The sequence below is a fragment of the Rousettus aegyptiacus genome, unplaced genomic scaffold (genome assembly GCF_014176215.1).
Source record: "Rousettus aegyptiacus isolate mRouAeg1 unplaced genomic scaffold, mRouAeg1.p scaffold_m13_p_6, whole genome shotgun sequence".
Classification (NCBI taxonomy): domain Eukaryota; kingdom Metazoa; phylum Chordata; class Mammalia; order Chiroptera; family Pteropodidae; genus Rousettus; species Rousettus aegyptiacus.
In genome coordinates this window covers 75429732-75441851 of record NW_023416309.1, presented here as the reverse complement: position 1 = coordinate 75441851, position 12120 = coordinate 75429732, and the positions used below count along the sequence as shown (strand labels likewise).

General features: G+C 49.6%; 1 protein-coding gene across 1 annotated transcript; it reads left to right on the top strand.

Moving 5' to 3' along the window:
* The first annotated feature begins 123 nt into the window (after positions 1 to 123).
* AIPL1 (aryl hydrocarbon receptor interacting protein like 1) lies at positions 124 to 11544 on the top strand. Its single transcript, XM_016138734.2, has 7 exons — positions 124 to 652; positions 1177 to 1356; positions 6441 to 6629; positions 7586 to 7762; positions 7874 to 8015; positions 8797 to 9066; positions 11483 to 11544. The coding sequence occupies exons 1-7, from the start codon at positions 557 to 559 to the stop codon at positions 11542 to 11544; spliced, it is 1116 nt and encodes a 371-aa protein (XP_015994220.1). The 5' UTR covers positions 124 to 556.
* The last annotated feature ends 576 nt before the right edge of the window (positions 11545 to 12120 follow it).

The window sequence follows — 12120 nt, the reverse complement described above, 5'->3', positions numbered from 1 at the left end:
GAAACCAGGCGCCCTTCCCCCCTACCACATATCACATTCTCTTGTGGGCAGATAGACCTTGGGGAAGAGAGGAGGAGGAGACATGAAATAAGGAAGGCAGGGACTGCAAAGGCCTCAGCACCCTGGGCTGAGGTCCAAAGGGACTAAGAGTCTGAGACCAGGGCCAGCGCCAGGGACCAGGCAGAGCAAAGGGGCTCAGGTCTCCCTTCCCTTCCTGAGGCTTCTCTCCTGCTCACTCCCTGTCTCCTGTCTTCTTTTAGAAAGTTCCAGCTGACTTCCTTCTTGCTTGGGGTGGGACAAAACCAAAGCTGACAGGCTGTAAGGCTGGGGCCTCGCATCCCCATGAAGAGTAGTGACGGCTGGGGCAGAAGGCTAGGCTCCCCGAGTGGCCCTGAAGAGCAGCCTGGGGCCAGCTTGGGGCACTACTCCTCCTTACTCCTCTTATTTGCACCCCTCCCGGCAGGGCAAATCTCCAGGTCTCAGCTGCCTGAGTGCCTTCCTCTGGCTGAGATTATCTCAGCCTTGCCCAGCCGTCCATCCGCCTCTACCCACAGCAATGGATACTGCTCTGCTCCTGAACGTGGAAGGGATCAAGAAAACCATTCTGCACGGGGGCACAGGGGAGCTCCCAAACTTCATCACCGGCTCCCGAGTGAGTGAGGTTCTTCCCCCCAGACCAGGTGGGACCTCCCTGGAATTATCAACCCCTGGATATCTGGGAAGCTCTGAATTGGTGCTCATTCACTGGGCATTTTTGATACTTTGCAAATTAAACTTCAGCATAGGGTGGGGGAAGGCTTTTGGGAATTTTCTGGAGCCCCAAATGTTGAGTGAGAAGGAAGGGCCCTCAGGGGTCATAGTGCTTGTCCTCAAATCTCTGGTGGATTTCCTTGAATAATAGAGTGGCTGGGTCTGTGGCCTCAGACATAGGGCCTGTTTAGAGAAGGACATCCTGACCCACAGACCTGTCCAGAGTGGGACAGTGTCCTCTATGGGGAGTCAGTGCCTCGTCTCTGGGAGAGTGAGGGTGGGAATGCTTTTGGGGTCTGAGGCATCTCATTGGGGCTGCGTGAGCTGACCCCTGAGGACAGCCATGAGAGCTGGTGATGGTTGGGTGACTTCTGCTGGGCTGTGGGAGGTGTGTCTAGACCAGGGGTCCACTTTCTTGGTGGCCAGGTGACCTTCCATTTCCGTACCATGAAATGCGACGAGGAGCGGACGGTGATAGATGACAGCAAGCAGGTGGGCCAGCCCATGCACATTATCATCGGGAACATGTTCAAGCTGGAGGTCTGGGAAATCCTGCTGACATCCATGCGGGTCAGCGAGGTGGCCGAGTTCTGGTGTGACACTATCGTAAGTAGGCTGTGTTGGCCCATTCCTTTCTACGGGGCCCACCCACCCACCTTGCAGGGCTGTTGTATTTCTGGAAAGTGGAGATAAAAGAAAACTCTGCAAGGCAAATCCTGCAACCTCACTCCCTGCCATTGTAAATATGGAGATAGATTCACTCCCAAAAACTAACCACTAAAGTGACAGTCGGTGTCGTGGCTGGCTGATGAGATGTGGAAGCAGTGCCGTGCCCTGTAGGAAAGAGCCTGCCCACCTCACAGTCCCTGCTTTTGCACAGGATTATTCGAGGCTGGAGACTTTTGGCCACTAGTCACTCTTCTGCCTTCCCTTCCACTCCTACCAACATTGCAAAATTGTTTTCGCATTTATGGCACTCTTACAAATCCCCCATATAAGTTAGCCTTCCTGTTCTGTGGCTCAGGTGGAAATGGCAAAACTCACTGACCTTTAAACAAATATTTATTACGGAAACTTCCAAACATATACAAAAGTCGGCAAAAATATACTGAATTTCCAAGGTCTCATCATGCAATGCCAGCCACCATCACCCCACGGCCGATCTTGTTTCATCCCCTCACGCCCCGCCCACTTCCCTTCTTCATCTCACATTAAAGCACATTCTAGACACCACGTCATTTCATCATTAACACTAAAATTTGTATCTATAAAAAGAAGGCTGTTTTAAAAACATGACTTCGGTGTCATTATTACATCTTTAAAACCTCCCAATAATTTCTTAATATCAACTAATATCCAGTACTGTTCAAATTTCTCCAGTTGTGGCCTCATTTACTCTTTGTGGTTGGTTTGCTCAAATAAGGGTCCAAACACAGTCCATACACAGAGCTTTGTTGCTGCATCCCTCAGGTTTCGCTTAATCTCTGGCCTTGCCTCCCTCTTTTTCCCTTTGACATGGACTTGTTGGAGAAACAGGGTCACTTGTCCTGGAGAAGTTCCCACATTCTGATTTCGTTAATTGCTTCACCATGGAGCTGTCTAACATGTTCCTCTCCCCCCACCTTCACCCCCATATTTTCTAGAAATTGTGCTGTGTGCTTCCCACTGGGAGGCACTACATGTCTACGTCTCATTGTGGTGATAGGATTGATTGATGAGTTCAAATGTTGACAGCCTGATCTAGCTGTTATGAAGCTTTCCCTTGACTATCACTTAATGCATTTAGCAGCCATTGATGGCAGGTGCCCAGACTCATTATTTTATCAGGGATCACTGACCTTTCAAAAGAGCAATTGGAGAGAGAGGGAGTGAGTGAACCCTGAGCTTGAATTCTGCTGCCATTTATTAGCTGTGTGACCCGGGAAAAGTCCTTTCTCTTTCTAGAAATATATTATCTCATTTACAAATAAACAAATCTCTATGTTAAGGGGCTGTTGTGGTTACATGATATGATGCATACTAGGGCAAATCATGGTATAGGAACTGAAAAGTAGAAGCAATTATATTGCACTAGAAGATTTTTAGAGACTAACTCCCTTATTTTACTGATAAGGAGATTTAAGGCTCAGAGAAAATAACTTGCTCTGGGTAGAACAAGTTAAGGGACAGAATCAGGGTGGAGATCCCACGTCCCCGCCCTTATCCAGTGTCTGTTTCTCTCTGTAACGTCTAGTAGAGTCAGCATGCAATGCCGTCCTCTGGCACTAGGGGATCCCACCCAATGCATTATCATTTCTTCATTCACTTAGCAGAGATTAGGCGAACATCTTTCTTTGTACGAGTCCCTGTGTCATTCTTCATTCTGATATTTAAAAATTTTTAAGACTATGTTTTATTATTTTTTAAAAAATACGTTTTAACAAGTCAGGTCTTCAGAAAATTGGCTGTGTTTTCAGTTAGTTTAAAATGATATCTATTGACTTTGCTTACAAATAGAAGCTCCTGCACTTTTGAGACCCATATGCAGCTGTAATTTAAGCCATATGTTAGAGGCTTGGTCACCACAAGGGCCCCCTCTTCCCATGCATATTTTCTAATAGAAGAGAACTGAGTGCATAGAAAGCTGTCAATAGATTATTGATTGGTTGATTGATTTTTGTTTGTTTGTTTGCAAAACCACAAGCTGCTCTTATTCTCGTAATGTAGGCATGGCTCTTTGATTCCTGTGCTGTCTGTGTTCCTTTAGCCACATCAATAGTCACAGGAGTGCACTCCCATCTCACAGGCTGGTAACTTTTAAACCACAGTGACACTTAGTTTTTCCAGTAGCCCCTCACATCTCCTTCCAGCCCACAGCTGCCATGATGGTGCGCGCGCGTGCGCGTGCACACACACACACACACACACACACACGCATACCCCTTCTTGAATAGTTTACCTAAGTATACATCTACATTTATCCATTTTTCTATCTATCCATAAACCCAGGTATCAATTCATCCATCCCTTCTTTCAACCAATCTTATTCATAATCCAGTCTTCCATCAAATCCATCAATAAGTATCTATCTATCTATCTATCTATCTATCTATCATCTAATAATATTCACTGGGCACCAGATTTGTCCTGTGTTGAATGTTAGGAATAAAACAGGCAAAGTCCTTGGCCCTCAAAGAACTTGAATTCTGGAGAAGGTGCAGACACCTAAGCAAACATGGTGCAGGGCAGCTGGTGCTATGACATAATTAAGTGAGGAAAGAGTGCTTTAGGGCTACAGAAGAGGGACATCTAACTGCTTTAGAGTTTTAGGGGGACTTCTTCAAGGAGAGGACATTGGGCTGGGTCTTGAAGGATGAATATGATTTCACCAGGTCTAGAAGTGGGATGAGAGGCGGCATTCAGGACAGGAAGTGGGAAAAGGCTTTGCATGTTTCATTTTGTTGGCCTGTCTCTTCTATGGGGCACTTCTCCACTTCAGAATCTGAATTTTGGAAAGTCTAAGCAATCAGTGGGGAATCATGTGTATTAGACAAAGGACTTAAGAGGCCTGGCTTTTTCCCAGCAATTGTTGTTCCTCACTCCCTGCAGAGCCCTCTGCCTGGACAAAGCTCACTGGATGGCTTTGAAGTTTAGGTCTCTGCAGAGGCATGGGGCTTCCTCCCTCCTTCTCCTCCCTTAAACCAGAGAGGCAGAGTCAGTCAGGGGCTCTGGGAGCTTCTGCCCTGAAATCCATTTCTGCCTATCCCACCTCCCCAGGATACTGGTCTTTATGTGGCATTTTTGCTGGTGCCCAGTCTCGTGAGGCCAGGGGTTGCAAACTCAAATTCCACAAGGGACCAGGAGCCTTGGTTGACTGGAAATCATCTGCCCCATCCAAACCAGACAGCTACCCCTCAGCTCACACTGGATGGTTGATATGTGAAAAGGGCAGGTCCATTGTGGCTGGATATTCTGAGTTTTTGAGGCAAGCCAAAAATCTTCATTAGCATATGAACTCTTTCAGTGTTCAAATGTTGGCAACTAATTAACAAAAACTCCTATAATGTGAAGGGTATGACAAACCAGTCTGCTAGCTGAATAGGGCCAGCAGCATGCCAGTTTGCAACCTTCGGTATAAATAGAGCCACTCAGACAGAACCAGAGAGAGGGGCAGTGGTCCCAGGCACCCACTTCCTCAGTCACAGCCCTGTAGGCCGAGCAAATCCCAAGAGCGATAGTCTAGCACAAAGAGACCCTCCTGTGTCTCTGGCTGCCTCTCTGGCCTGCAGCTGGGCAAGCGGGGCCTCAAGGGAGGGCACGGAGTGGAGGTCTGCACCCTCTTTCCTCTTTCTGAGGTGCTGCCCAGGGCTGGAGGGGGACACTCTGGAGTTATGCTCCTTCTCTGCCCTTTATCTTCCTTCCTGGAATTTTGTCCCACTCCTGGCAGCACCGCACGGTCTGCTGTCCTGGCCAGGTCCTGGCAGTGCTCAGGCAGCAGGCGTTCAGCTGGGCAACACCTTTGAGGCCATGGACGAAGAACGACCTGACCCTGCATCCACAGCTCACAGTTGGCTGGCCGGAGGCAGGGGCCTGTGAGCTGGGGGCTGCCGTGCCAGGCCCAGGAGTGCCTCCTCCTTGTCCCAAGCTGATCCTTGGGGCCTCTCCCTCCCACGGTCCAGCCTTAATCCCAACAGGCTTAACTGCCATCTGGTTACCTCTCTCACAAAGAAGCCGAGGGCGTTCAGGGCTGATCCTGGCTGTCGGGGGAGGGGAGAGAGTGACCTTCATCCCCATGCTGGTGACTTGAGGCCAAGCTGAACTATTTGTGCCCCCACACTTCCCAACAGTGTGTCTTTACTGGAGTTGCTGTGTGGGAGCCTGAAATAGGCCATGCCAGGACCCAGCCCAAGGAGAGAGGTTCTCAGAGACCATCCCTTGAGATTTCCCAGCTCATAGATGGGGCAGCTAAGGCCCAGCATGGCAGGAGTCTGGCCTTAGGCTAAGAGGCTGATTTCCCCAGTCCTTTTCCACCTAGAGGTGGCAATCCCAGCTCCTGTAGCTGGCCGGGGTGAGCCAAACCTATATTTATCCATACCATCTCATTTAATCCTTACAACAGCACTACTACTAGTGCAACCGAGGGGCCCAGAGCTTGGAAAGGGCTGGCAACCTGGGCTCACTGTTAACCAGTAGGACTGTCAGGATGCCAACGCAGCCCTCTTGGAAGATCCCCTTTCTCTAGCCCCATGAGTCACAGACATTATAGACTCAGGGTCTCATTGGGAGAGAAACTCTTTAGAGTTGACTGCAAGCAAGGGCCAGCAAGAGGCAGCATGGCATTGTGGCTGGAGTGCAGCCTCTGGAGCTGGGTTTGAATCCCAGCTCTGTCATTTCCTAGCTGTGTGACCTTAAGCAAGTTACTTAACCTCTCTGGGCTCCAGTTGCCTCATCTGTGAAAGGGAGATAGCAGTAGTGCCTCCCTGGTTGGGTCATATTAAGGACTGAAAGAGCTAACCGATACAGAGTACTTTTCCTGGCATACAGTTAGTTACCTGCAGCTATTAGTAGAGGTGTATTGGGGGCATTAGGTGGTCATAGCCAGGTGTAGGGGGGCAGGAGGATTCCTGATAGAAGGGCTCAGAGTAGGGGCTCTCTGACGTCCTGTTGGCATTGAATAGACAACCCAATGCCATCTGCCCGTCTCTCCCCAGCACACAGGAGTCTACCCCATCCTGTCCCGGAGCTTGCGTCAGATGGCAGAAGGCAAGGATCCCACTGAGTGGCACGTGCACACATGTGGACTGGCCAACATGTTCGCCTACCACACACTGGGCTATGAGGACCTGGACGAGTTGCAGAAGGAGCCGCAGCCTCTGATCTTCGTGATTGAGCTGCTGCAGGTGGGGCCCTGTGGGGTGGGAGGTAGGGAGAGAGGGCTGTCTCAGCATCAGAGATGGACCAGGGTCAGTGGAGATTATGGGAGCCCAGCCCCACCCGACACTGGCCATCACCCGGTTTCTCTTTAGAGAATAAGAAAGGATTCATAAACGACAGGAGAATTAGAATTTGACCTCCGTTTAGAATTTGACCTTGCCTTTTCCCAGGGTAAAGTCCATTTGGGACCAATGTTTTTAAAATGTCATTCATTTTCATTTTGGAGGTATTTTACTTCTATTGGTACTCTACTTCCATTTTTGTTTTCAAAAGTTTAGAATTATATCCTCATCCCCAGTCTTCCTGGTTTGTGGGCTAAGACCTGGTTCTCCAATAGTGGGAAAGGCATCATGGAACTGTCCACACCCCCTTGCCCAGAGTGACTGATAGTCTATGTTTACCGGATGGTGAGAGAGGGTCAGGACTCAACCGTGACCAAGGCTGAGGCTCAGCCTGAGGACTATGTGGTTGAAAACAAATAAAGAAGAGAACTGTGTCACCAAAGGTCTTGTTTGAACAGGTGTGTGGTTTGTACATTGCACGAGGGTGTCACCTCAAGGTGCTCATTATAGACAGTGTGTTTGTACTTTTATATTGACTACTTTCCAGCAGGTGGCGATGAAGTGTCTTGTTCTAATGGCATGAATATTATGGCAATTTTCTGAATATTGGAAATAAAGTGTGTTGACAAAGTGTTGCCTTTTCCTAATTGCACAAAGGTGCTGATTTAGGGTAGGGCCCCTGGGATCTTGTTACTTTCTTACCCTGTTTATGTGTTTGATCAGCAAGCATGATTGTGCCAGCAGAACTTTACTCACTATAGAAAATGCAGAGATGGCTTCAGTGAGGTGTGCTGGGGACCCTACCTGCAAGGGTGCAGGTACCGGGGCCCCACCTCACTCACCTGCAGCTCTTGGGCCAGGTGGAGGCCCCAAGTGAGTACCAGAGGGAGACCTGGAACCTGAGCAACACCGAGAGGATGCAGGCAGTGCCCATCCTGCATGGAGAAGGAAACCGGCTCTTCAAGCTGGGCCGCTATGAGGAGGCCTCCAGCAAGTACCAGGAAGCCATCGTCTGCCTGAGGAACCTTCAGACCAAGGTGGGAGGCTGTCCTCTGTTAGGGGGGCAGCCTCGCCTGGGCCGGGGCCCTGGGGGAGGAGAGGTATCGGCGAGCAGCCTGAGCTCACAGCAGACCTTCCTCCACGGGTAGGAGAAGCCCTGGGAGGCACAGTGGCTGAAGCTGGAAAAGATGATCAACACTCTCATCCTCAACTACTGCCAGTGCCTGCTGAAGAGGGAGGAGTACTACGAGGTGCTGGAGCACACCAGTGACATCCTTCGGCAACACCCAGGTGGGCGGTCGAGGTGGGGCAGGGGCAGGTGGAGGTCGAGGTCTGGCCAGAGCTGCAGGATCATCTGCACAGACCTGCATGCACTCTTCTGATTCTGTCAAGGTGCCAAACCTTGCCTGCAGCCAGCAGGGCTTCCCAAGTCTGTACCCATATCACAGTGATGCATGAGCAGGGCTTCTTGTGGAGGTATTTTATTTTAATGTGCATTAGGACAAATATATAAGGAGCTTGCCAAACCTGTTGATGTGTGGAGCAGTAAACAGGTTTTTTTTTAAAAAGGGCCCATCAATATAGAGAACACTATTAAGTAAATACTAGTATCTGTGATGCATGGCTAAGGCAGGACCACAATTCTGTATGTGAAGATGGTATTTAAATAATGATAACAACAACATCAAACACTTACTGTGCACCAGGCACTCAGTTCTCTGCATTTGTCCTGTCATTTAATCTGTGTAATAGCCATATGGGATAGGTGCAGGGGTAGGGCCTGAAGCGTACACAATTTGGCAAGCCTCTATAAGAAAAAGGATAGAAAGTTAAAATATAGTATTAGTTATTAGGCCTTGGAAGGGTCCACTCAAGGGTGAAGAGTAGGAACTGCTGTTATTATCTGCGCCCCCCACCCCACCCCCATTTTACAGTGGAGGACACAGGCTCAGGAGGTACAGAGAGGTTAAGGATCACAGTCAAGGTTAAGGATTTCGTAAGCTGGTAAGGCCTTGTGGGTGAGGGCTGCCTCTGGGGCTGGGAGCTTGGTCCAGCCTGGTCCTCCCTACAGGCATCGTGAAGGCCTACTACCTGCGGGCCAGGGCTCACTCCGAGGTGTGGAATGAGGCGGAAGCCAAGGCCGACCTGGAGAAGGTCCTCGAGCTGGAGCCCTCCATGCGGAAGGCGGTGCACAGGGAGCTGAGACTGCTGGAGAGCCGCCTGGAGGAGAAGCGGGAGGAGGAGCGGCTTCGCTGCCGGAACATGCTGGCCTCCCCTGTCCCTGCCTCCCACCAGGGCACCCACCACCGCTCTGACCCCTCTGCGCCTGCCGGACAGCCGGGTACTGGGCAGCCAGAAGATGGCCTGGCCACTTCTGGTTCAGTCGACCAGGATTTGGGTGTCACTTCTTAAATTTTTAAATTAATTTTAAAAATCAAAATAATGTCCATGGTAGGGAAGAAAAAAACCCCACAAAAACCCGAAGGGCTTATGAACAAAAGTGAAGTTTCCTGCCCCATATCTTCCATTTCTTAGCTCAGAGCCAATGGTTTGACCCTGTGTTTTACTCTTTTTGGTAATTTTCTCTATCTCCAAATAATATGTTGAAATCGCAATTTCTCCCCGTGTCATTTTTATTCCATGTCAATGAAAAATGAGAACTTAACGCTTTGATGCTTTCTCATTCTTTCTTTACTGTTCTCCAAATTTTGGGTAGTGGCATTTTTAGTTCTTTGCTTGGTTATTTTTGTAACTTTATCCGGTTCATCTAGAACTCTCTATGGAATCCCCTTGACTCTCTCCTGTAGAGCATGAGGGTGGCAGCACTGAGCCCCGTCCCCCCACCCCCGCCTCCTCTTTCCTGGCAGTCCGGTGTACCTTTACTTTTCCACTCTCAAGGCTGTGAACGTCTGCGTTCTGTCTGTGACCAAAATTCAGTCTTCTGTGCTTCCTCCAAAGGTTGACTCCAGAATTTGAAAATTAATAAATGGCATTTACATGAAATGGTCCTGTGAGTGCATTTCCCTGCAGGGACCTGTGATGGGCTGTGATTGTGATTGCATTTTTCTGTTGTTCCAAATTCTTAACCCCCAGGCCACAGATTGAGAATATTCATGGCATTGGGAGTGGCAGTGGATATTTTAGGCGGGGAGGGGGGTGGGGTGGGGGGGGAATGTTTTTTTTCTCTCTCTCTCTTCTTTCCTGCTTTTGGAGCACTAGGAGATTTGAGGTTTAAGCTCTCCCACTGGCCAGGAAAAAAAGTTAATTTTTGGTTGATCCAGGCTTGATATCTAATGGTCCATCCAGGTTTATCGAGAGAGAATCAGGAGGAGGCTTTAGATGTCAAAGGAAAGGATCATTATGACCTGAGGAAGCAGGAAGGGAGGCATGCCTTGGGGCCTGAGAGAGCTCCTGAGCTGGAGAAGGGGACGGGCAGGGTGGAGGCTGGGGGAAGAGAGCAGAAGGGCCTTCCCCTGCTCCCGAGGTGCCTGATCTGCCAGAGCCTCAACTGTGGCTCTGAAGCAGATATAGAACAGGGACATTATTTAAGGACCAAATTATGGCCCAGCCTCCATTACCCTGTCTATTTTCTATAAGCAGCCTTCCCACCAGTCACCCCTTTTCTGGGGACAGCAAGGATCTCACTTTATCTGCGGTCCCCCCCAGCAGGATGGATGCCTGAACGTGTCCCAGAATGCCTCATGGTCCGGCCCAACTTATCCTGTGTGCAAGTCTCCATTCTTGATGCCCCAGGACATTTGTGAGCCCAAGAGAAAAATGGGTAGGGGCCAGGACACCCATGGAGTGTGTGGCATCAGTACACAAGGAGGTATTGAACTAAGACAGCTGGAGATTCCCTTTCTCTCCTTCAAACTGGAGCAGTCCTTAGGGACATTTCAGTTAGAAAGGCCCCAGGAATTCCTTCTTACATGTCATTCCGTGGATTGAAATCAAGTCACATCTTGGTTCATGACTTTATCAGTCAGCTTTCCCGCAGCCTCACCTGGCCCAGCATTTCTAATTGCCTGTCTTTCTTTTATGGTGGATACAAAGAATAACGTGCTTTTGACCTGTTCTCAGGTGTATGCCCCCTCTTAACCACGGTATTGCAGGTCTCTTCTCTTTCGGGAGACAGCCTTCTTGGAGCCCTGTCAGTGGGACTTTTCGCTGGTAATTTTTGCCTTGTCAAGCACACTTCTTACTTATTAGTGCTTCTCTTGTGTGAGTGTGTGTGTGTGTGTGTGTGTGTGTGTGTGAGTGAGAGAGAGAGAGAGAGAGAGAGAGAGAGAGAGAACAGGAACGCCTCATCCTTTTCTTCCTATCACTCAAAGGCAGGGAATGGGACAACAGCACCACTTTTCACAAAAACATCTTACACCTCATCTCACCAGTGCAGAGGAGATGGATGCAGTAATGGAGAGAGCTGACCCAGGGCCCCTCAACAGGCAGCCTTTCCTTCCGGGACTCTGGTCCCAGCACTGGCTTTCTTGTGGGCCCTGACAGCAGCCTCCAGGGAGGTCCTGGCTGGCCAGCTTTGTGGATGAAGAAGTTTGTGGGAGCATCTCCTGAGGGGCTCTTTCAACTGTTAATCTTTGCAAAGGATCTGGCTAGAAGCCTTTGTTTCAAATGGTCAACAGGGGGCAGCAGAGAACAAGTCCCTAACCCGGGAGGTGGGGTTCAGCGGGATCTTCCAGAGAAAACTTTGGGTCTCAGATGTGGCACCTCTCCACCAACCCTGACTGCCCCTACTCCTACAGGGTCAGGCTGGCTGTTGACAAGGAAGGAGCTGTTCATGACCATGGAATCAGAATGCCCGTAGACCAAGGCCTCAGTCCCACCCCCATGCACAGATGGGGAAACTGAGGCTCAGAGAGAGGCAATAACTTTCTAGATACCACTTCAAAGCTGGGGTACACCCAGAGTTAGCATCCAGGTTTCCAGACTTCTGGGCTGGGGCTTTCTGTCCTACATTATGGTGCCTCTCTCACCAGACAGTCCACATACAGGTATGAGGTATCACACTCACAAAAAAAAAAAGGAAGGAGAAAAAACATGAAACTTGCATCAGGGAGAAATCCAGAGCATGTCCATGGCCTCTGTTTGGGAGCAGTTAGAGGGTTAACGTGAGAGGGGCTTGTGTGGGCTTTGCAGCCTCCTCTGGCCGGCTCCTGCCCTCTGAGAATCGCCCCTGGTTAATCAAGGATTTTGGTGCCAGGTACGAGCCACCCTTCTGACTTCTGTCCAGCTGGAGTTGGACATGGACCTCAAGACCAGAGAGGGGCCTCGGTAGCCAGAGGGATCCCCTGGCAGCTTTCTTAGTCCCTCAGTGCTGCTGTAGCAAATTACCACAAACTTAATGGCTTAAAGAATACCAGATTTATTCTCTTATAATTCT

Coding starts and splice junctions, on each gene's coding strand:
- AIPL1 (XM_016138734.2), top strand. CDS start 557: ATGGATACTGCTCTGCTCCTGAACGTGGAAGGGATCAAGAAAACCATT. Junction 7,763..7,873: donor TGAGGAACCTTCAGACCAAG/GTGGGAGGCTGT, acceptor CTCCACGGGTAG/GAGAAGCCCTGGGAGGCACA. Junction 9,067..11,482: donor TGCGCCTGCCGGACAGCCGG/GTACTGGGCAGC, acceptor CTACTCCTACAG/GGTCAGGCTGGCTGTTGACA.